The 24882-nt window shown below is 39.1% G+C and overlaps 3 protein-coding genes across 3 annotated transcripts; all 3 read right to left on the reverse strand.

Annotated features, from left to right (window-relative positions):
• Positions 1 to 970: 970 nt before the first annotated feature.
• LOC131238606 (ABC transporter B family member 10-like) lies at positions 971 to 4990 on the reverse strand. The gene is made up of 3 exons (XM_058236255.1): positions 3322 to 4990; positions 2474 to 2674; positions 971 to 1246 (listed from the first exon to the last, which is right to left on the reverse strand). Exons 1-3 carry the CDS (start codon positions 3340 to 3342, stop codon positions 1004 to 1006), a joined length of 465 nt encoding a protein of 154 aa, XP_058092238.1. The 5' UTR covers positions 3343 to 4990; the 3' UTR covers positions 971 to 1003.
• A 1805-nt stretch (positions 4991 to 6795) lies between these two features.
• Positions 6796 to 9125, reverse strand: LOC131238607 (uncharacterized). Its single transcript, XM_058236256.1, has 4 exons — positions 8967 to 9125; positions 8493 to 8561; positions 7652 to 7774; positions 6796 to 7017 (listed from the first exon to the last, which is right to left on the reverse strand). The coding sequence occupies exons 1-4, from the start codon at positions 9108 to 9110 to the stop codon at positions 6811 to 6813; spliced, it is 543 nt and encodes a 180-aa protein (XP_058092239.1). The 5' UTR covers positions 9111 to 9125; the 3' UTR covers positions 6796 to 6810.
• Positions 9126 to 10440: 1315 nt separating this feature from the next.
• LOC131238608 (agamous-like MADS-box protein AGL61) lies at positions 10441 to 13154 on the reverse strand. The gene is made up of 2 exons (XM_058236257.1): positions 12192 to 13154; positions 10441 to 10657 (listed from the first exon to the last, which is right to left on the reverse strand). Exon 1 carries the CDS (start codon positions 13101 to 13103, stop codon positions 12204 to 12206), a length of 900 nt encoding a protein of 299 aa, XP_058092240.1. The 5' UTR covers positions 13104 to 13154; the 3' UTR covers positions 10441 to 10657; positions 12192 to 12203.
• Between the last annotated feature and the right edge of the window lie 11728 nt (positions 13155 to 24882).

A 24882-nucleotide genomic window follows, 5' to 3' on the forward strand; every position in this document is an offset into this window, starting at 1 on the left:
TGATCTCCTTGTTGCCAATGATTGCCATTGTTTCCAAGGGACTGGTTTCTTCTGTCGATATTTGGTGAGCTGTGTAGCAGTAAAAGACATCAGCCCCAGACCCTTTGCCAATCCTCCTTTCTTCCCATAAGTGTATGTCTTTTGAAGAGCATCCCTATAGGATTTTACAGCTTTCTCTTCCCCAGCAAATGCCTGGACAGTTCGGACATTCGCTATAGCCTGTGAAACCAGCACTTGAATTAAAAGAAAGCTGAAATCCGTCTACCCGGACCATTCTTGGGTATTGCAACCCATTAACAAATCTAGATAGATAAAACCATGGGCACATGGTGAATTGAGTAGAGTCGGGGTTCAACTGGTTGGATTAGTTTTTGTCGAGGGTCTACTCAAACTCAACCCAACCTCAAGATGAGTTTGCCCACTCCCAAACCAACTCAAGCCCAACACAAATAAAGTTGCATGCCTTTTTCTTATCTTTTTTTTACACCAGTCTAAGCAGCTAACATACCTTGGTTAATATCAATGATCTCCTTGTTGCCAATGATTGCCATTGTTTCCAAGGGACTGGTTTCTTCTGTGTAGCAGTAAAAGACATCAGCCCCAGACCCTTTGCCAATCCTCCTTTCTTCCCATAAGTGTATGTCTTTTGAAGAGCATCCCTATAGGATTTTACAGCTTTCTCTTCCCCAGCAAATGCCTGGACAGTTCGGACATTCGCTATAGCCTGTGAAACCAGCACTTGAATTAAAAGAAAGCTGAAATCCGTCTACCCAGACCATTCTTGGGTATTGCAACCCATTAACCAATCTAGATAGATAAAACCATGGGCACATGGTGAATTGAGTAGAGTCGGGGTTCAACTCGATTGGATTAGTTTTTGTCGAGGGTCTACTCAAACTCAACCCAACCTCAAGATGAGTTTGCCCACTCCCAAACCAACTCAAGCCCAACACAAATCAAGTTGCATGCCTTTTTCTTTTTTTTTTTACACCAGTCTAAGCAGCTAACATACCTTGGTTAATATCAATGATCTCCTTGTTGCCAATGATTGCCATTGTTTCCAAGGGACTGGTTTCTTCTGTCGATATTTGGTGAGCTGTGTAGCAGTAAAAGACATCAGCCCCAGACCCTTTGCCAATCCTCCTTTCTTCCCATAAGTGTATGTCTTTTGAAGAGCATCCCTATAGGATTTTACAGCTTTCTCTTCCCCAGCAAACGCCTGGACAGTTCGGACATTCGCTATAGCCTGTGAAACCAGCACTTGAATTAAAAGAAAGCTGAAATCCGTCTACCCGGACCATTCTTGGGTATTGCAACCCATTAACCAATCTAGAAGATAAAACCATGGGCACATGGTGAATTGAGTAGGGTCGGGGTTCAACTCGATTGGATTAGTTTTTGTCGAGGGTCTACTCAAACTCAACCCAACCTCAAGATGAGTTTGCCCACTCTCAAACCAACTCAAGCCCAACACAAATCAAGTTGCATGCCTTTTTTTTTTTTTTAACACCAGTCTAAGCAGCTAACATACCTTGGTTAATATCAATGATCTCCTTGTTGCCAATGATTGCCATTGTTTCCAAGGGACTGGTTTCTTCTGTCGATATTTGGTGAGCTGTGTAGCAGTAAAAGACATCAGCCCCAGACCCTTTGCCAATCCTCCTTTCTTCCCATAAGTGTGTGTCTTTTGAAGAGCATCCCTATAGGATTTTACAGCTTTCTCTTCCCCAGCAAACGCCTGGACAGTTCGGACATTCGCCATAGCCTGTGAAACCAGCACTTGAATTAAAAGAAAGCTGAAATCCGTCTACCCGGACCCCTCTTGGGTATTGCAACCCATTAACCAATCTAGATAGATAAAACCATGGGCACATGGTGAATTGAGTAGAGTCGGGGTTCAACTCGGTTGGATTAGTTTTTGTCGAGGGTCTACTCAAACTCAACCCAACCTCAAGATGAGTTTGCCCACTCCCAAACCCAACTCAAGCCCAACACAATTCAAGTTGCATGCCTAACCAGGTTAGCACTAACAATAAGTAATTAATATATAAATTCAAATATTCAACAATGAAATAACATTTAAGGTTTATTAAAATAACACCTCTTAACTATCAAAATAACATCAACAAAATAAAATCTACAAGATCACCGCTAATGACTTATGAAATCACCATTCAAATGGACCAGTAGTGAACATGTGGACCCCAGGTTAGTTTTGATTATGAACCCTGTGTAGCATAGTATCCATGGCATGGGCAATTTTGAATCATGAACGCCATTTTTCCATATAGCTTATGATACATTTCTCTTATTTATGTTAGTCATAACTCATTTGTTTATGAATTCAATTTGTATGATACATTGATACTGCTAGAAGCTGGCAGTTAGGATACAAGGTTCCAAGCACTGAAATATCAGGCCCAAACATAGCTCATGCAGTGGAAGGAAATGTAAAAGGGAATGTGGGTAGGACCTCTTCTGCGATTTCTCGCACCTTCACATAGGATTTCTGTACTCTTGCAATCAGGCCAGTGGCAATGTATGCATATATTCCACCTGCAATCGCAATCAAGGGGACTATCGATAATGTCACCAAGCTAATTTGCCAAATGCGAATGAATCCGATTGTAAAGCCCGCCAAAAATCGGCTTATATAGTGCATGAAGTTCCCAACCTGCAAATTTGAAAAACTGAATTTCAGATATCCTTTCAAGTATGGTGTTTGGAAGAAAAACTACATTGTTTTGTTTTGTTTTGTTTTAGGATCCGTTTGAATACCACCAAATAAGTTACTTTTTCTATTTACAGCAGTCGATAAGTACTTTATTTGATATAAGTAAGTTTGGTTTTAAATTAATGATCTGTGAGGCCCACTATATATGTTTTATCCAAGCCGTCCATCCATTTTAAAAGATCATTTTAGGGCAAGAGCCCAAAAAGGAAACAGATCTGCTCGAGTGGACCTGAAGGTATGTCCTCCACGGTGGAAACCTTCTTAGGGCGCACCGTGATGTTTAGTCTGTTCATAAGGTCGATTTATAAACACGATTGTGGATTCTGAGTTTGCTGAATGTTCACAGAACATCAACTGCTGAATACAACAGCATCCTACGCTAACTATGATGTTTAAATTTCTCCCTAGACTTAAGTTGCTTGGATGCATAAACAGAAGAATAGCTCCTTGTGCCAACAACCCAGCAATTTCGGGTGATCAATAATGTAGACAGAACAGGCTAACATGCTTATGCATACACTCCCATGTTATACAGTCAGACCTACGACATTGATACTATAATTTGGAACTTTGGATTTAGAATCTACCTTAATCTTCTGCGATATCATAGCAAACAGTGAGCTGATCAAAGGTGAATTACCTGTTCTTAACCTTGCTCTTCTTTCTGTAAAACTAAAACACTCCTAAAGAAAGAAAGAAATGTATTGAAAACCAAAACAGTTGATTGAGTTATTCTGGATGCGTGGCTTTGCTCCAATGGATGTACATGATTTGGAGGGATGTTACTGCAATCCCTTCCATTGATCAAGGCAAAAGCTCTGCCTTCCCATGAGAGATGTGCTCATCCATGCGGAGCTTTCTTTTTTTGGATGATGTCTCACTTAGCTCATTCCCACTCACTGAAAATTCCACAAAGACATGCCATGATTTGCAAACTATACACAAGCACCTAGAAAGAAACAAAAATATAATATAATGCTTACTGCAGGAAAATACACAAAAAGAAAAGACCGCATTATTCTGATCTAGCTGTCTACACAAGTAAATTTGCCTGTATTGTACTACGGGCTGTCCACTTCTTTACAAAATTGATAAGCAGATTATTTACACATATGGAGAGTTATAAGAAGCATTTATCAAGAGAAGCTCGAAAGAAGAAGAAGCAGATGAAGAAGAAAAGTCCTGAACTTTGATTACTGCCAACATATGTGCAAAGAATTAGAAGTATTTCCAACGCTACACATTTATCAGTTCTCTTGGAAGAAACTAAGCCAGAGGACTGCATCAGGTGTAGCATGAAATGTAAAACCAAAATATCCACAATAAAAAACACATCTCAAAGACTTCTAACAAATTTTGTACTTTTTCTAAGAAAATGCATCCTCCATAAAGTCCAGTTTCAAAGTGAAGAAAAAAGACTCTAATAGCCACATATCCTCTCTTTTATATGGGATTTGCAGTTTTATTCCACAAAGCGACAATGTTAAATATAACAATATGAAGGCCATTTCTTACCTGTTCCACTTTACTACCATTTTCACACCTGGCTCCAGCCATGACTATTTCTGCTGCATCAACATCCGCCTTTCATATTGTGCACGAGATGGCAAACCTCGTATAAAAAAAAAATGCCAATTACCAAAAATCCAAAAACAGAATGTAATATACACTATTACTCACTGTCATTGGACCATGCCCAAAAATGGTTACAGTCTCTCAATCTGGAAGAGCCTGGCTCATCCTCAATCTGCAATGGATCCCACAAGATCAATATTGTGGATCAATGATAATGAGCCCCCCGTGTACGAAATGGGTACATCAGGATACTAACTACCATTTTAAATTCTAGTGCATTGGGACTATCCTCCAATTTCTCACTTCCCATGAAGGATAATATGTTAAAATTTATAAAGAAATGACAAATGGGACACACGTACCAATAGAAGAACCATCACATTACAGATTTGATTAAATCATGGATAAAACTGAGTTGGATACATTTAAGCCATCAAGCAAACACGTTAAATGCAGTAACCAAGGCCTACTATTGCAAAGTTATACAGAAATCGTGATCACTGTATACCTCTAGAAGATCAATCCAATCCCTTAGACGGAAAACTAGAAGATTATGGCCAGAAATCAAAACAAATCAAATCGAAGTCCCTGGTGCCTCTAAAATCCTTAGGCCAAGACAAGAAGAAATTGGTACATCAAACTGGCTCTTTGATGGAATCTTTATATGCAAACAAAACTCTAAAGAAAGATTTTTTTTTTTTTTTTTTTTTTTTTGAAGTCAGAAAAAAAAGGTAAACAATACCTGCGCAAGGAAATCAAACCCTAAGCCCAATACCTGCACAAGGAAATCAATACCCAAGCAATCTTCAAACCAACAAAGTAACAAAATACGTCAAACTCAAAGAAACCCAAAAAAATTGCACCAACAAATCGGCGAAGATGCAGACCAAACCTGTCATGAGACCAATACCAAAAGACAAAATGCACCACCTGGGCCAATACAAAAATGGAAGATATCCAACCAACTCTGCATAATAACTTGCAACTTAACCTGCTGGGAACCGTCATGCACCATAATGTCTTACGGCAAAGCGGGTTCTGAGGAGTTACAAGTTGGTCATCTAGGAAAGTATATAAATGAAGCAACAAAATATAAATTAAGCATACCAAATTCAATATCAAATCTATTAAATTAAATGTCTTCATAGGTATAAGCATAAAATAAGACTAATAAAAAAAAAAAAACAAAAAACAATGCGTCTCTCTTTTAGACTCAATGGGCAGATCTGGTAGTTCAACGCTAAGACCCTTGGGTCAACGTGAAAGCGAGCTCCAAAGGAGCTACTGCTCAGAGAGCACGGCTAGAGGTGTTACCTTTTCTACCAAACGGGCTGTTGTTCTAAAGAAATTTAAACTAAATCATTAGCGCATTGTTTAGGGTCTCAAGCTTGAGCTGATTCATGGAACCGTATGGCATCATTAGCGCATTGTTTTAAGGTACTTGGACAATAACAATTTATTAACCAAATCAATTGAAAACAATGGAAGCTTATTTTACTTGTTAATTTTTTATGGACTACTCGACTTTTCTTCTTAAGACTAAGAGAAAAGCCAACTATCCATTAAGACAATGGATATCTGTTGTCAATTACAAGAGATGGTTTAGACACTCCATCTTTAGCAAGAGAATCAGCTATAAAATTTACAGATCTTGTAACAGTGTGAAAAAATGGCAGGCCAAGTCTCAGCCATAGTATTTATCAAATATTTTATTGCAGACACTTAAAATGTGCTTCTTTATGCTGTCGAGACCACTAAACATGTTTGTCATAATGGAAATTAGAATTCTTTGGAAGAAGAGATTATAAGATTTCTAGGATTGGGGGCTTCTTTATTCTAACTAGAAAGTCAAATGATAGGAGTCCTAAAAGGGTCATTAAAGGCCGATTCGGCAGATGACTTCTTCTTGGTGTATTCTGAAAATTTCAGAAACAATGGAATGGCTGGATCACATTTATCCACATATAGCCATGTGATAAATGTAATTGCTGGTAAAGGGCTATCAGAAATTTCTAGGAAGACAGGAAAAAGAAGAAGAAGAAGAAGAAGAAGAAGAAAAGAATTGGGACTCAAGGACTGCAGAACTGTTCTACATGGCTGGGTTTGGTTCGGCCAAGCATAAGCTCGTACCCAGTCCAGTTATTAATCAGGCTCAAATTAAAACCAAACCTACACCCACACTCATTCAGCTATAGCCATACTCAGGCTGAGCTTGGGTCCCTGTTGGGTCTACCTGGTCCATTGCCACCCCTATGTGGCCAGCATCTTTGCAATGCATACAGTGGGACACAACGGACTGATGGTCTGTACTTATCCAGAATGTTATTATGTGTTTATAAATATCATACTTGATTGTATCACTCATCAGGCTAAATAAACACGGCAAAAAAATTTGAAACTGTGGAAAGATTCAAAACACTACTCCTGCACGTTTGATGTGATTTACAGGATATGCTCCATCTACAATAGGACCCACAATTTGGACATCTATAGATACCGATTTATGCCATTTGTATGCCCGATAAGAAGCCACTGTCAATGAAATGGAGTGTCACGGTGCTTACATTGAATTCCATATAAGAAGCACGCTTCGCAAGCCATTGAGCATCCATCATCTGAAATGACACACAGTAGAGGTTATTGAATGCCATTTCATCCTCTCCAAGCAGCTCTAGAAAGCGAACCCCTGCCAATGAAGTTGGCCTGCCCTGCAAGAAAGTTCCAATCATACGTTTATTTTCGTTTTCAATGAACATAGTCACAAGAACACTAAGGCCCTGTTTGTAGGGCTGTCAATGGTACCAGGAACTGTGGGTTGTCAATGGTACCAGGAACTGTGGGTACCCAATCAACCCGACCCGATTTTAATGGGTCCGGATCCAATTTGTTGGACCCATTAAGGAATCAGGCCAGGTTTGGGTCTCAACTTTTTGGATCCAGTTAAAAATCGGTCTAGTCAGGTTTTGGGTTGGGTCCAGGCAGTTTTAATAGTAAAACTACATATTTTTACACATTCAATCTGATGGGCCCCACTTTGGATGGGTTACACCCCAAAAATCTACTATCATATGCTCTTTTGATCTTTGGCCTTTCCTCGTTGAATGCATACTGTTACTGTATTTTTCTTTTCTTTTCTTAATATCTACTTGTAAGCTACCAATCATAGAGATAGGATCTTCCTATCTGAAAGATTTTTGGGCCATCCCATATCCATAGTGGCCCCCAAAATCCAGATTCATTGAACCGTGGAGCCCACGAACTGGGAACCTCATCAAATACTGTACATATGTTGAGACTCGTGACCCAATTAATCATCAGCTTCCAAAATTGAGAACCCTGTACTGATTGCAAGTCCAACATTTGTGCCAGCATAAAAGAAATATTTATTCCAGCTATGGCAAAGGGATTTCCCATTCTGCCCTTCTCCCTTCTTGCTTGTGCAACAGCCTCTGGAATGAATCCTGCCTTAAAAAATCACATTTTCATGGTTGCTAGTGTGTTAGATCTAATGGTGTGTTTGGATGAATATTGGATAAAAATGAATACTGCCCTTGTTGGGACATAAATGGTATCTAATCAGGCTTGAACTGGTTTCTATATCAATGGAGGAAATCTGTTGATTTGTCCACAATATCATGGCCTCCAAACATCCCACAGAACCCAATAAGTTAAAAAACAAAAACCAAGTTCATGATTTTATTGCAATAAAGGTTGCATCCAAGAGGGCTACAATCCACAACCATGTTGGATAAGAACCCAGTGTAGATGCACATGAACCAAGAATAATCATGATCGGATAATCACAACCATACAATTGAGGGCAGGCAAAATGGATGGTAAGAACAGAACTGGCCTTAATTACCATCAATTTTCTCGGCCCTTATTTGGGTCTCTGATTATCTAATCAGGGTGTGCTTATTGGGGCCATGTGCAATCCATGCCGGACCCTCAGTCCAACAACCTTTGTTGATCATGGGTGGGCTCATTTGGGCCCAATGTGTGTGTGTGTGCGTGTGTGTGTGTATATATATATATATATATATATATATATATATATATATATATATAGAAAGGCCAAATGGCCCGTAATGGTGTGGTCGTTACTATCACCATTTCCTTTGTTGAATAACAATGCATACAACATGGTATAGAAGTCAGTGAAAAGTTTAGGAAGATGGCTTACTTGATGCTCTAGACGAGTACCATCAAAAGGAACCTCCAGCCTCTGCTGCAGATTCCTCAATCTTTCTTCCTACATGGTAAATCATTTATTAGTAAAAAGTAAAGTTACAGAGCCAAAATTTCAATGGAGAAAAAGCATGGGAGCTGAAGTGACAGTGAATGAGAAGGCAACAGAGCAACTTTTTCAGCAAGTTCAATTCTGACTACCAGAAGAACATTTTGGTGCATGACTCACCCAGCGACCACAATACAAAAACATACACATTTAGGGGTGTTGATTCTGTATCAACCGAGTTTGATCCTGCTACTGGTTCGGAAAGCACCCACGAAGAAAACATTCAAAATTTTAAAATACTTGTAAAATCCATATGGCTTGCTTCAGTTTCTTGATGTAACCTATCTATTCATAATCTCATCCAAGGAACAAATGAAGTGCTTCACCCAAAGAATAGAAAAAGCCATGTATGACACTTACCTGTAATGGGCTAAGAGAAAGTGGAATGTTCTTCGTATCACTTCCTTTTTTACCAATCAAAGGAAGAGATAAAAGCCTTCCAAGGAGCGATCCTGATCCAATGACAATGTTTGCTGAGAAGAAAATTGAAATTATCAAGAACATCAAACACCAACTCCCAGCTCGTCCCTAAGATGAGTAACATCACATTGTAAAGAGAAAAACAAATAAGAAGATAAATAATAAAGCATTAGTCCTTATTTCACAAGCCGCATAGATATATAGAGTTGGTGTGCCATAACAGACGTTATGTTAAGGTAATGGTGATAACCATTACACGTTACGGGTCGTAACAGCGATTATGGGAAAAATGAACTACAACTACTAACTACCGTTATGGCCTACTACGCCCCATAAAGGACCCATAATAGTCTGTTATGGGGTAGATACTAGTTTTTTGGGGTTTTTGTTTTCAATTAAAGAATATATATATATATATATATATATATATATATATAAAAGACCATAAAGGCCATTACGACCCATACAGTAAAGGTAATGGTGGTGGCTGTTACAGCTATCGTTACCATTACGGAATACCTTGAGGTAGATCCAATGAGGAAGTACATGATCCTCAACTTGAAGATATGCATAGGATCCTCGAACCCCTAGTTTGCACAACTGCAGTCCATGGTTGGGTGATTCAGACCATTGACCGGATGGGCTCCCCAATGAATGACATTGCCCTAAAAATCTCCTCGATGTGAAAAAACTAAACCTTGATTGGTAAAAATTAATGTCGATGGGTCCGCTAGGGGAAATCCGCAGCCCTCGGGTGGGGAAGAGTATATAGAGGGAAGGATGGTGAGTTCTTGTTTGTGTTTTCCAGCAGTTTTGGGCTGGGTATGAATGACTGAGCTGAAGTTAAAGCCATTGTGGAGGGTATCTCCTCTGCGCTGCCAGGGGCTTCTCTAAGGTGATAGTAGAGAGTGACTCGAAGACTGTGGTTCATATTCTTAATAAGGACCACACGGCGAGCTCGAATATATGGTACTAGTGGGCCCAGGTAGCCACCCTTGTGAGAAATGTCAATGTCACCATCTCTTTTGCGCCTAGGGAGGTGAATGGGGTCGCAGACAGCCTGGCTCGCTCAGGTAGTGAGTCCCAATCGAGTAGGCATTTCCAGTCTCCTAGCAAGCTTCCTCGAGCTACCCGAGGTATCCTTTTCTTGATCGCTATGGCCTGGTGAACATCGGAGAGAAGTGAAGCCCAGTTGTCCTGTTGTTTTTTCCTTTTGTGTGCTCGTTTGAGCCTTCCAATATGATAGGCTGCCCATGGCAGCTTTTTGTGTTTTCAGGCTGCCCGAATGTATCATTTGGGAGTGCTTGCGCTTTACTTTTGATTAATAAAGAGTAGCATTTATGTTGGAGAAAAAAAATGGTTGGCATCCACATCCCAACCCTTCCCTATGGTGTGGTATACCTGAATTTCGGGCCAACATAATTTTTTTATTTTCAAGGTGAGCATAAGGTAGTGTACCTGATGAATGTTGTGGAACTCATTCACATTATCCAGTCCTGCATGTCTCTACATGAATTACCCTAGCTCGGACCAAATAGAATGAGATTGTCATCCATACCTTGGACAGGCTTCTTTCAATTTAGAGATTGGAAACATAAGCTATCCTGTGCCCATCCTCCTCTTGCTACTTTCTGCATGTTTGAACAATTAGCAGACATTGACTGATAATGAAATCTTTAAACATCGATTATAAAATTTTGTGCACGCTCATCCTTGATTGTTGTACCTGCCACAAGGATAGATGACTGGATGAGCATTTTGTGCATGGTAGCGGCCCACTAATGAGAATTTTCATCCTTGCTATAGAAAATAGGATTTCAAAAATGGAATTGACTGTTATAATAATTAAGATGTTACCCAAGATAGACTTGGCAGACCTGCTCGAGACAGCAGCTCCACCTTGACATCTTCAATGCTCTATAGACTGATCAAATACTATCTTAGCCTGATTGCTAACCCATCACCACCCCTAATGTCTAATTCAAAAAGTGCATGTCAACCCTAAAAAGGGTTTCGACAATGCAAATCCCTAATTAGGAATTTGTTATACAAATCCCTAATTACGGATTCAACAATGCATGTTCCTAATCAGGTATTCTAAATTGCAGAAAGCAACAACAAGAGGGGAAAAGCCTTACATCATACCTAAGAATCCGAGATTCACGAGCAGCTGAAGGTTGAACTGCAACAGAGGGCCGAGGAGAGAGAGAGAGAGAGAGAGAGAGAGAGAGAGAGAGTGAGAGGGAGAGGGAGGGAGAGAGCGAGCGGAGAGGGAAAGGGAGAGGGAGAGGGAGAGGCAGAGAGAGGGAGGGAGAGCGAGCAGCGCCTTTTGAGAGAGGGTTAGGGCTTTGTTTTTTTTTTTTTAATATATATACATATGTAACCCCTTGCTGGCGGCCGTTAAAACTAGCCGCCAACAACGGCTATCCGCATCGGTCAGCTATGGCCCATTTTCTTGTAGTGATCTTTGCCTAACCCCTACTTTTTGGGAGAATCTCTGGTACTCATGCTTGGTGATAGAAGATATGCAGGTACTTAGAAATTGCATACGTGGCTATAAATAATCCAGGTGAAACCTATATATAAGGGGTACTAGCTTAAATGTATGAATGGTCCTTTTAAGTACAAAACATATTTCATAGGCTACTACACAAATATCATCCTGATCAGATGATCCAATACATCCATGATTTTTGCATTGTCTTTTTAAGGTTATTAATGGATGGGATGGCTTTGATTTCTTGACAATTATTCATGGTGGGTCCTAACAAATAGATGGATCAAATTGTTGATTGGATTTATTCTTGTAAATTATCTTAACCACCGATATTAAAAACCATTGATCGAATGGTTTATATTCATTGGATAGGTGTGATCTGTGCTGAAACTGGTGATCAACGGTTTAGATGAATGAATTTGACTACGTGTCCCAATTCAACACAAGTAGCCCTACAGGTAGATATGGTGTATGAACTCTGATTCAGACCCTACACATAATAAATTTATTAGAGGAAAAGGTGAACTCATTTGAACTTTTGATAGACATTTTATTATATATTCACAGTAATAATAAAACAATAAAACAATAAAACAAGGTGATGAAATAAAATAATCCACCTCCAAATAAAAAAATAAAAAATAAAAAAAATAAAAGAAGAAAATCACCTTGACACCCTTTTAGAATAAAAATTCTTCATCTCCAATCCAAATGCTGTTCTTGGAACTCCCAAACCCAGCCTTCTCTTCCAGACCCTGTTTATCCCAAAACCCAGCCTCCTCCTTCAAACACTGCTTACCCCAAAACCCAACCTCTTCTTCTAAATCCTTCTTGCTCGAAGAAGCCTTCATGTCACGTGAAACCATATCCCAAAACCATACCTCCTCCTCCTCCTCCAAACCCTCAGAAGCCTTCATGTCACGTGAAACCATATTCGAAAACCCTACCTCCTCTTTCTCCAAACCTTCAGAAGCCTTCATGTCACGTGAAACCATATTCGAAAACCCTACCTCCTCCTCCTCTAAACCCTCAGAAGCCTTCATGTCACGTGCAACTTTCTTCTTCTCCAAAACCTCCTTAGAAACAGTCTCCACAACGCGTGATGCCACAACTTCCCTGAATTTTTGCAATTCTGATAGAAACGTCTCCAGTTGGCCCACATCTAGATCCTCGACATCCAAATCCCACCATCCCCATTTAGGGTTTCCTTCCTTCAGTCGACGATTCTTCTCCACATTTTCATCGAGCTGCCTCTGGATGTCGAAAAGACGTTGATTTAAACCGTCGAGATAGGCAATAGAATGAGATGATCCAAGTGCCGATGAGGAAGAAGGAGAGGGAAAGTGGCCGTTGCTGCCGCTGCATTGTTCGACGTACCGATCGATGACGGAATCGAAGGATGGATGACCGAAGGTGAAGGGATTACCGGCTGGAGAGAAAGCGAGAATGGCAATGTGGGAGCCTGTGAGAGAGCATAGGTCAAAAGCTTTCTTGAAAAGACCCTGTCTTCTTTTCGAGAAAGAAACGAGAAGAGAGGATTTCTTTTCGATTTTTGCCATTGGAAATTTTCTCTTCCCCATCTCTCTTTCAATCTTTCAATCTTCCTTTTTCTGGTTTTCTTGGAAGGAAAGATGAAAAGAGAAGAGAAGAGAGGAAGAGCGAGTGAGTGCTGAAGTTTCCACTTTCGCACGTATAGTCGTACTTATACGTAGGTGATTCCGTGAGGATCCGAAACGTGTTGGAATACGCGTACGGCACACGTGTCAGATGTATCTATGCAGAAAACAATCAGGTTCTGTGGGGCCCACATATCGGGCCCTACGAAGCCTACGGTCAGCTCATCAGTTAAATGTCTGGGATTTGGACTGCTATACTACTTTATCTAACGGCGTACTTTTCGAGAATATATATATATATATATATATATATATATATATATATATATATATATATATATATATATATATATATATACTCAGCATAATGATGAATGATATGCAGGCACTTAAAATTGGAGACTTGGAATACAAGTCATTCAAGTAGACCGCGCAGATTATGATTGCGAGCTTAGATGTGTGGTTAACAAAACATTAATCTTATGGAACAGTTTTAGACATCAATCACAATCCCTATAAGTCTTGGACCGTCTATTTTATGGACAAATTCCTTATGAATAGGTCAATCGATTAGATTTTATTTTTACCAAATACGTGATTTTTGATGGAGATTACAAGATGGACAGTTTGGATCAACCATACCACTCTTCTCTCGTCTTATTAATTGTTATTTTTCAGTACATCCGTTTATTAATTTTCCATAAATCGTGCATTCCTGTGATGAAATTGACGTAACATTCTATGAAGAAAACATCTCAAGCATGTTCCACAATTTCAACAGTTCAATATATGTTAAATGCATGCCATGTAAATCAATTTCTAGTGCCAGTGTATGGATTATAATACCAAGTCAGAATATCATTTTTTTTCTTTAACTGAACTTTAGATCTATTTCATTCTCTCTGTAACGCCATGAAACTATCTCTACAAACGGTTGGACGGCATCGATGCAGCACATGCATTATGATGTGGTCCACAGAGCTTGGTGACGCCACCTCAGTAGCCATCCCATCACGTGGGAATAACGGGAATATATAGGCTATCTTCTAAGGGTACACTTGAAATGAGCATGTGTGTAAATCGTGACTGTTCATCTAAGTGGGTACTGCTATCGGATGACTATAACTGTTTAGAAAGTGGCCTTGAAAGATATGGTAGCTTAGGAAATATATCAATGGTCAAAAATTAAGTTCGGATGAGTGAATAAACTGACAGAGATGATTGACTATTTAGTGTCTTTTCCCAAGCATTGACTATCGATTATGAGGCCCACTAGATGGAGAGTTCTGATTGACATATCACAGTTCCATTTGTTATGTGAAGAGACTGATGTATAATACTCTCATTCCCCCGGTTACTACACTAGTAGAACATTTATTTATCACTTGATGTCTGGTAGACGGAGAGGAATGTTACCTGCGGTCTGTACAGTTGGTGAGATAGCCATCAGGCTTGAGCTTAAAAATAAGACGTATTAAAAAATCAAGAGGACCACGCTATAAAAGGTAGCGGAGGATTGAACGCCTGCCATTGAAGCCCTTGGGTCACATAAAAATATGAATTAATATGATATTTGTTTTTTTTAATCATCCATGCCTGTGTAACTTTGTGAAGGGATTAGATGAAAATTAAACATTAATGTAAGCACCACTAATATTTTAATGGTGAGAATCATTGTACCAATATTATTTGTGGTGTGGTCCACTTGAGCCTCGAAAATTACTCATTTTTACTACTAAAATCTAGAATGAGCAAATAGACTGGTCGACCGCATCATGACATATACAGTACATGCTCACCATCCGCAGATGTGAAACCCATTCACCGAAAGCTACAAATAAGATTCCTAAACTCTTATGTGTACTCCATTTTCAAAACCAATGTCCATCCTCAGTTCAAAATCGATCCATTGTAACAGTTCAAATACATCACACTAATTACATCAATCAAACTCCTTCCCAACCGTCAAAATAATCAATGAAACAACACCAAATTCACAATCATACAATCACACAGAGTTATAGGATATAAACCAATCCCAATCAAATGGAAACGCTGTTTGGAATCCCCTTCGCTGTGATTCCCTTTGTAGGGCCCACCTTCGAGGTATCCGGGTACAAGAGCATGTAAGGAATCCTAGCTGGGCCCAACCTGTTCTTAAGACTAGCACTCCTGTTCCTCTCCATAAAACACATACACCAAACGTTGCAATATGGCCCCACATGCACAAATTTTAAACCAATGCAAACAATAGATTTGTTGTGGCCTCTAGCTCAAAGTGGGCCCCACCTCGGATTACCCATGAAGCAAACATCTCTTTTCTCGGGTGATCCTAACTGCCTGATTGATAGAATTTTCTGGGCAACGCCCATTACGTTTTCTGATTGCCCATTGCTTGATCGGATGGTTTAGGATGGTCTGATTGGAATGAGGATTGAGCCATGGGAAACCCAGATTAAGGCCCACAAATGCAACGGTCCATAAGCACACATGTTACTCACCAGTGGCTTATCAGTTGATGGTGACCAGAGTCATTAACGGCTACATGGGCCTTAGCGAGCTGCCACGGTGCCCTCTCCATTCCCTCAGGAGCAGGAACGAAAGCTCTACTGATCTCACCATCCTCACCGTCGGATGCTGGCAGGCTCAGTTCGATGGCCAACGGCTTCAACGTGCAGTTGTCCCTAGAAACAAAAGCATCCGTGATGCATAGATGCACACACCCTGACCGTTGATCCGGTCCAAGAATGGCATAAGATAGTCATGGTGATGGAGAATGAATATCCTCCACTGATTCATTGCCTGCATGCAAAGTGAAATTTAAATCAACGTGTACCTTCATCGCCATTTCAATAACATTTTCAGAGTTTTTAAATTGACATGCAGGATGGACAATCGTTGATCCTGACCGTCCATTCATTCATACTACTAACCACTATTAGCAGGCCATGTTGCAAAATTAGGTCCACTGGACCTAAGTTGTTGGTTATACATAATTGCCTATGTGTCATGTGTGTATGACATCCAACCCATCCAACAGGTTTTTCCTGGTGTACCTATCACCTATTGCAAAAATTAGATGGATCCATCCGTTGGATTTCCCACATGTGAAATTTAGATAGGATCAAAGGATATAAATTGTTTGCTTTGGTCTGGACCACACGATCAACAGGTCAGTATGATTTTTTGCATCAACAGGTCTTCATGGCAGGTGGACGTTTCAAATGGGTTGGATATCGTATATACTTGACACGTAGGCACTAGTTGGAGGATAAAATATCATCCTAGTAGCTGGAAAATGAGGCCAACGGTCAGGATCAGGCCAAGTTGGGTTAAGCCTGAGACAGACCCAATTAAGATTTGGGTATAAAATTTCGGCCTATCCCTGCATGCAGGCCTGAGATCAAGCCCAGGTCGAGCCACTGAAGATGTGAGCTGGCTCAGGTTCGGGCTTCTTTGGCTGGTCCACGAATTGTAAATATAGTATAAAATTTGAGCCGTTAATTTTTGGGACCCAAATCATAACCTGATTCTGTCCTACCCAGCCTGAAAAATGAAACCCAAGACCAGATTACGGTGGACATGACCAGAGAGTTCAGTGGTCCATTCCAAAGTATTTATATATACTTGCACCTGTGGGCAGCCGTGATGGAACTTCTCTTCCCACTTTTGCTTTCCGGTGGAAACGACTGCATTGTAAAAGGAGATATGGGTTAACATCGTGAGGTCGAAGTGTGGGGCCACTTTTATGTAAGACACATATCTAATCCGTCCTAAAGGTGAATCCCTTCAAATTCTCCCCACATCCCAAAAAAGAGCCTGATCCAAAACAGAGATAGGTCCCACCACAGGGATGGAGCGGATAACACAACAAGAAAGCAGGGCAAAGCCTTTGCTGGTGGTAACTGAAGCCGGGCTCCGGCAAATTCTTGCTATAAAATAATAATAATAATAATAATAATAATAAAAACCCCTATCCCATGTCATTCGGCCTTTCCCTCTCCCCATATCCGACTCCCTATCTCTCCCCTCTTTCTCTCTCACGGCTGCTTTGGGATCTCTCCAACCGGAGCAACTTAATAACCCATCAGGTATTTAAATCCGCTACTTTCTTGTTTCCTAGGGTTTTGGATATATTTTCTACACTTTGCAAAGGTTTTTTGACTAGTTATGGTGGGCATTTACTAGATCTATAGTTAGGGTTTGGATTTCAGAAAATTGAAGTGAGAAGATGCTTTTTCTTTTTCCAATTTTCATTTGTGGATTTCTTGTGTATTTTTCAAGACTTTCTCCTCTCGTGAGTTAAGAGAGAGTAAAAAGACAAATCCGGACCTCATTCCACGCTCTTCTATCTCCGATTTCAGGTACTGCCCTTTTCCAACTCACTCACTCATTTCAAAACCCTAGATTTCAACTCCTATTTCTCCAAATTTCTTCCCATATCCCGACTTCCTGACGAGATTCGATGATGTTGCTTTGGATTTTGGTTTCACTTTCCAAATTCCTGCAACTCTCCCCTTGATCTGATTTTTCAGTAAACCTGTGTTTGCAACTGAATGGTTTTCAGTAGCAGTGGATCTAGCTCGGTGATCCATGCCGTTTATCCGATGGGCCGCACTCTTGGATGTGGATGCCTGGAAAGCTCTTGGATTGGAAGATCCTAACCTTTTAATCGTTGTAATGATCGATGTAATGTTTTTTGTTGGATGTGGACTGTTGTTGTACTCTCTGCTTCACATTTAAAGGTCATTTGTTAGAGGTTTAGAATTTCTTCAAATCTAGCGGATTCTCGTTTCTCAAGAGTTTGCTTTTTTGCATCAGGGCCCTCCATATAGTGGGTTGGATTTGTCGGACTGTGGGCCCGATACTTGGGTTTGTCTGTGAAATAATTGTTGGAATATTTAGTTGAATTAAATAGACTATTAAAAATCTTAAACAAAAAAAATTGAGAAAGAAGACTTATTGAATTGAGTCGAGGTGTGACGTGAGTCACTCGATTTGAAATCGAATTTGCTCCTCTTGGACAACGTCCCAAGTGCAATAAGTTTCCAGAGCAATCGACCTCCAAGATACAACGAATATGATCCGGTCCCAGCAATGCACTCACTGTACACGGGCTCAAACCACTTGTAGTTTAACCCGAAAGTGCTAAGTTGACTCAGCAACAAATTTAGCAAAATTCTTAAATTAAAATACAGAGAGAATTTTATAAGAGGAGAGGAGAAAGGATTTTTTGTATGTTCGAATCGGAAGTCTTTATATAGACTCCGAAGTGGTGCATAAGCATCCTTTTAAAAAGGTTAAGTCTATCGGGTTTAAACCCAACAGGTGTGACTAACCGGAACGAACATATCTCTCTATTTTAAAATGAAAATGCGCAAGTGCGAGTACACTCTCACAAATAAAGTCCCACGAGTACCCATACACACACCCATGCAAGTACACTCGGACTCGGACTCGGCTTGGCATGGCACGACATGACTCGGCTCGCTGCATGCGTGCGCGTGTGTGGTCAATGGCATAAATTAGAGCCCCCACCCCCCCGAGGACTAAATTCACATGCCCCCTAAATGGGGCTCAAGCCCCAAGGCAAAAAGCCTATCTTATATACAAGAAGATTTTCTTTGAAAAATCTGATGTGGGACAAAACGCACAACCCAAAAGCACCAAAATTTCAAATGTGGAGGAAAATCGAAAAAATTGAAAATCAAATTTTAATGTTTATTTTGAAACAAAATACAACAATCCCCCACATATTTCAAAATAAAAAATCTTTTAGGTTAAAGCGTAATAGTTGTGCAATGGTAACGGTGTCACCATAGACTTGAACCGACATTAGAGTAAACGAGACAGGTCTACAGGAATCAGGTGACAGCATAGTTTTGAACCTGAATCCTTTTAATGTAAATCACAAATACATGCCACTTACACAACTCTTCCTCTGCAAGTGATTCTGCAGTTCGGTGTTTTTCGGTTATACACCATTACATGGATTTCATGAGTGCTCTAGAAAATTCGATTAAATTCTCATAAGAAGGGGCTTCCGCCTCCACACCATGTAGGTGAATTCCATCAACTGTATGCAGCAACTGTATACACCACCAAATATATGACTATGGATTCATTAAGAGTTCTAAAAAACTCATCCTTCTGCATTGTTGGTCACATTGTACACCATAGAAGGGGCTCATATAACTCAGTGCAATTGTCTACCTCGTGTCTTGTTGTTTACCCATTTAACCTATCTCATGGGATCTCCACTTGTATAGGTTGGGTTGCCGACAGTGGTAGCTCATATATTAGGCTTAGCCCCATTCCCTTCGATGTATCATTGACTAATCTTATAGATAGTCCTTTGGTTAGAGGATCTGCCAGATTCTTTTCTAACCTCACAAAGTCAATAAATATGGCTTCATCATTGCAACATACGTTTTAGTATGTTGTGTCTGAGTCTAATATGCTTGGTCTTCCCATTATATATTTTTACTCTTTATTTTTGTTGTAGCTGCTTGACAATCACAATGAATAGATATGACTGATACAGGCTTTGGCAACAATAGTATATCAGCTAAGAGATTTCTAAGCCACTTGGCTTCTGATCTACTCTTTTCTAAGACAATAAACTCGAATTACATAGTTGACTGACCGATACATATCTGCTTGGGAGACTTCTAAGAGACTGCTCCTCCACCCAAAGTGAATATGTATCCACTAGTAAATTTTATCTCGTCTGAATCATTCATCCAGTTAGCATCATTGTATCCTTCTAATAGAGCAGGATAATCATTATAATGTAAACCATATGCCATACTGCCTTTTAGGTATTTCAAAATCCTAGATAAAGCATTCCAATACTCTTTTCCAGGGTTATGTGTATATCTACTTAGCCTTCCTACTGCAAAAGCTATGTCTAGTCTAGTGCAGTTTGAAAACGCCTAGCTATATGTCCTGGAGGGGGGGGGGGGGGGTTGAATAGGACTATGCCAAATTAAAACTTTAATAGCGGAATTTAAATGAATAAAGGAAATATAGTACTTTAAACAAATCACAATATGGAAATGTAAAGCAACCTCAAATACTAGAATAGAGAGGATGATACCAATGTTGTTCTAAGGACAACCTTGCACCATAAAAACCAAGGGTTTATGGCAGGACAACCTTACTAGAACAATTTGAATATCAAAAACTCAAACTGAAAGAAAATAAAGGAAATAACAAGAAATAAATTTTAAACTATTACAACATTCCTCACAATGCTTGAAATATAAATATTACAACATTCACATCCACACATACATCCCACAACTTGAATGATAAAAGATATAGAAAATAAATCACATATCCACAAACACAAAGAGTTATAGTGGTTCGCCTGTGTGTCCACCAACTGTTAAACAATAGCCACACAGCTTTCTACTCCACTCCTAATATCCTCACATAGGGGATATTAGCGTTCACTATGAAAATAAGTTTTTCCGGGTTCATCCAAAACCTTCACAATTGTGTCTTTTAAATGGTCTTACACAATTAAAAAACCCCATACTCTGAGTTTTCTGGCTCTCCTCAGATAACCAATACAATGAGATTTTTCTGGCTCAATTTCAAAAGAAGCCAAAATAACACAAATGTAAAATACCTGAATTTCTCCTTTTGTAACAGCCCGGAAGAACCAAATCGGAGTAGAAGTTCGAATATAGAAATTCAATATCTAATACTCACTTAAGAAATGGTTATAAGTTCTAATTGATTTTAAATTAAATCAAATTAGCGCTAACTCTATTTGATTTTGATTCCAAGAAGTAGAATATCCCAATTTCTCTTTCAAATTATATTGGAATGCAGAAACAAAATCAAATAAGAAAAGCTAACAAAAGAGAATATTAAATATGCACAATGTAGCTTAAAAAGAACACTAAGTTATCTTTTAGAGTAATGCCTTGATTATACTTGAATTGAATTATCAAACTCTAAAAAACGTGTTCTATTTATAATTGCAGAAATCGCGTCTACGATTGGTCCTGTGGACACTAAGACTGGTCGTAGAACCAACAACATTTTGAAATTTTGAGCGCGATCGGATAAAACCGTTCCACGATTGGTCGTAAGCTGTCCACAACTGGTCGTGAGTCCTCCATGACTGGTTGTGCACTGCTCACGACTGGTCGTGTGAAGCCTGATTTAGTCACTGGAGTTTGAGTCGTAGCTGCAGGACTGATCGTGAACGAGTCGACATTGTTCATACGATCGGTCGAGCAGACTCCAGGACTGGTCGTAGCTCAACCAAAAAATTTTAAAAATTTGTAACAACTTAGGACTGGTCTTGAAACTTCTTAGACTGGTCGAGCTAGTTCTAGGACTAGTCGAAAAAGGTCCAGGACTAGTCTTAGAACAGACCAAACATCTATAAAATGATTCAATTTGAATTATGTATACAAAATGACCTACCCTAAGGTCAATCTAAGGTCATTCATACCTTAAATGTGAAGTATGGACATTGAGTCTTCATTTCTTCAGATGATGGTTGACCTTTGAAGATTATGAAGCTTGAGATCTCTATAAGATGTAGCTTGAGCTTGAGATCTTCTAAAACTTGGATTTGTCATTCTTGAGTTTTCCTTCATCTTGAGTTGAACATTATCTTGAGTCTTGAACAAGCACTCATCTTTTCGATGTAGCTTTAAAAACTCTGAACATTGAAGCTTACAGAAGCGGACAAAGTACTTGACCTTGCATTTTTTGAAGTAGATCACCGTTCTTAACATGAAGCATTTTAATGCAATGTCTTGAACATATAAATCAACATGCTACACAAGACACAGATTGTGTTTTTGGCACCACAAAATTTGACAACTAAAGGAGCAATCAACCATAGCACTTACAATCTCCCCCTTTGTCAATTTTGTGACAAAACACACTCAATAAAATAATCAGTATGCACATAAAGAACCAGCATCAGTTATAAAAAGAAACTAATTTCAGTCTGGTTAAAGAATCATGCACCAATTATCATCAACTAGCACATAGCAATATGAACCAGATACATGAACTAGTTACAACACCTCCTTATTTACTCCCCCTGAGTAACACACATATATCAACAAAAAATGCTACTATTATCCACAATCCATCCATATCCATTTCACCATAAGCAAACATAATAATATTCTCCCCCTTTTTGTCACAATATGACAAAGGAAGCAAATAAGAAATGGAAGATGAGAACGAACACGAGATTAATAAAAGAGATGACAGTCAAGATATGAAAGAAAGACAAGCAAATTCCAAGTTCACACATCAATAACCAGCGTAAACAAAAGTCAGTCTTACAAACTAAAGTACACACCAATAAAAGCAAAATAGTATTAGAGTTAATACAGACCACAGGATAAAAACTTAATCAGATCCTGAAGAAGGAGCAGGTATGGTAGGATCCATCTTGATGAAGGCCCTTGTTTAAGCGCCTAAGATACTTACGCATATATTTAAATTGTAAATCATGGGTAACATTCATGTTCTCAACCTTCTCCTCAAGTCATGTAGTCGAGCATCAAAATCAGATGGCTCATAATCAGGATCATTTGTAGATTCTTATTCAAGTTCATCAAAAATGTCATCCATATTAATATCATCAGGAGGAAGATCACCGGCCTCATCTACATTCCCTACTTCAGCTCCACCACCACTAACATCCACTTGGCCAAGAGCCAATTCCAATTTCTTCTTATTTATATTAGAATTGTTAAAAATAAGATGATGAATAGGGGCTTCTCCAACAGGCATAACAACTTGCATGTGATTACCTAACACAGTCATAAGATAGGCAAATGGAATATCACTGTGTCCTGGATGGAGACGAAACTGAATGATGGAATGATATATTAAAGAAGGAAGACAAACTTTAATACCGGAGATGACAGAATGCAAAACCCAAACCATAAAGGAAGTCAGTTTATTACCAGAACACGGATACAGATTTGAAACAAAGATTCTGTGTAGAACTCTGTATCTGGGTAACAAGTACTTTGAGGGGAGCACATCCCCTTTATGAGTCCATTGCACATCCATATTGCATAGTGCTCTAGTGAGCATGCATTTTTCTGATTCTGAGGGTTTCTCAACTAGAGTATGAATAGGAATACCCTCGTCATTAACAGGTAAATCCATAAGGCCAAAAATTAGGTGACGATCAACTAGAAATACCCCTTCTCTAGTAGCAATTGAAAAAGTTAAATTCTCAAAAGAAAATTCAGAAATACATGTACACATAGCCTGCGCAATAGACTGGTATGCAGGCCCACCTCAATGTAAGATGTTAGCCCATCCTACAGCTTGGAGAAGTGGAAGGAAACCAAAAGAAGCAATTTGGTTAAGATCAACAGGTCGTTCAACAATAATATTGCACATTCACAAATCTTACACATATGAGGGATCATCTTCGGGTGATCGAAGATGGCGCCGAGTGATAGGAGTTGATTTAGAAGATGATGGACCACGGGAAGTTTTCTTTTTTTCTCTAGCATCCATTTGCAATAAGAGAACAAAGAAACAAGGAGCTTCAAAAGATGTGGAGTGGGGTTTTGCTAGATCAGATTTTTCAAAAGAAAACCCCAAAATCGCAATGAATCACAAAATAAATTGCTCAAAGAGTGAAAATGAAGTAATATTGACAAGAATCTACAAGAAAAATGCAAATGATGCACTAACCTTGAAGATATAGGAAGGTGGGTACGATTGGTGGGGTGTCGGCTCGTTGGAGAGAAAAGTTGAAAAGAAAAAGGAGTTTTTCTCAAATTTTAAAAGTTCCACCGCACTACACGACTGGTCGAGTATGTCCTCGACTGATCGTGTACCGACTAAAATATGTATTTTTCATATAATTTTAAAATTTAAATAAATAAATTAACAAGTATATATGCTATAATACAGAAATGCATGAATAATCAACTTAAATTGTACATACCAAGATCAAATTTCAATTTATTAAACCTGCTTTTGTCGAGCGGTTTAGTGAAAATGTCAGCATGTTGAGTCTCGGTCAGAATGTAATCCAAAGAGATAGTCTTTTCTTCCACTAATTCACGAATGTAGTGATATCTAATGTCAATGTGCTTGGTACGAGAATGCTGGATTGGATTTTTAGATATATTTATCGCACTGAAATTATCACAATATAAAACTATTGAATCCTGTGCAATTCCGTCATCACTTAACATTCTATTCATCCATACAAGCTGAGTACATGAATTTTCAGCTGCGATGTGTTCAGCCTCAGCAGTTGAGAGCGATACAGAACTTTACTTCTTGCTAAACTAAGAAACTAAATAATTTCTAATATAGAAACAACCACCACTGGTTGATTTCCTATCATCGATATTACCAGCCCAATCAGCATCAGTGTATCCTGCAACTAAACACTAGTATCATATGGATACCAAAGACCCAAATTAGCTAAACTTGCGACATATCGCATAATCCGCTTAACAGCAGTTCGATGTGACTCTTTAGGATCAGATTGTTATCTAGCGCAAATATCAACACTAAAAGCAATATCAGGTCTACTTGCAGTTAAATAAAGTAAACTGCCAATCATACTACGATATAATTTAGGATCCACATTTTTACCTGTAGAATCTTTTGAGAGTCTTAATGTTGTACTCATAGGAGTATCAAAATTCTTACCATTCTCAAATCTGAACTTTTTAATCAAGTTCAGAGCATATTTGGTCTAAGAAATGAAAATACC

Source organism: Magnolia sinica, chromosome 3, assembly GCF_029962835.1.
Source record: "Magnolia sinica isolate HGM2019 chromosome 3, MsV1, whole genome shotgun sequence".
In the NCBI taxonomy this organism is placed as follows: Eukaryota; Viridiplantae; Streptophyta; class Magnoliopsida; order Magnoliales; family Magnoliaceae; genus Magnolia; species Magnolia sinica.

Coding starts and splice junctions, on each gene's coding strand:
- LOC131238606 (XM_058236255.1), bottom strand. CDS start 3,342: ATGATATCGCAGAAGATTAAG. Junction 2,675..3,321: donor TGATATCGCAGAAGATTAAG/GTAGATTCTAAA, acceptor TCAAATTTGCAG/GTTGGGAACTTCATGCACTA. Junction 1,247..2,473: donor TGCGAGAAATCGCAGAAGAG/GTCCTACCCACA, acceptor CTGGTTTCACAG/GCTATAGCGAATGTCCGAAC.
- LOC131238607 (XM_058236256.1), bottom strand. CDS start 9,110: ATGTTCTTGATAATTTCAATTTTCTTCTCAGCAAACATTGTCATTGGA. Junction 7,775..8,492: donor GTACTCGTCTAGAGCATCAA/GTAAGCCATCTT, acceptor TGATTTTTTAAG/GCAGGATTCATTCCAGAGGC. Junction 7,018..7,651: donor AAATGTTGGACTTGCAATCA/GTACAGGGTTCT, acceptor ACTTTCTTGCAG/GGCAGGCCAACTTCATTGGC.
- LOC131238608 (XM_058236257.1), bottom strand. CDS start 13,103: ATGGGGAAGAGAAAATTTCCAATGGCAAAAATCGAAAAGAAATCCTCT.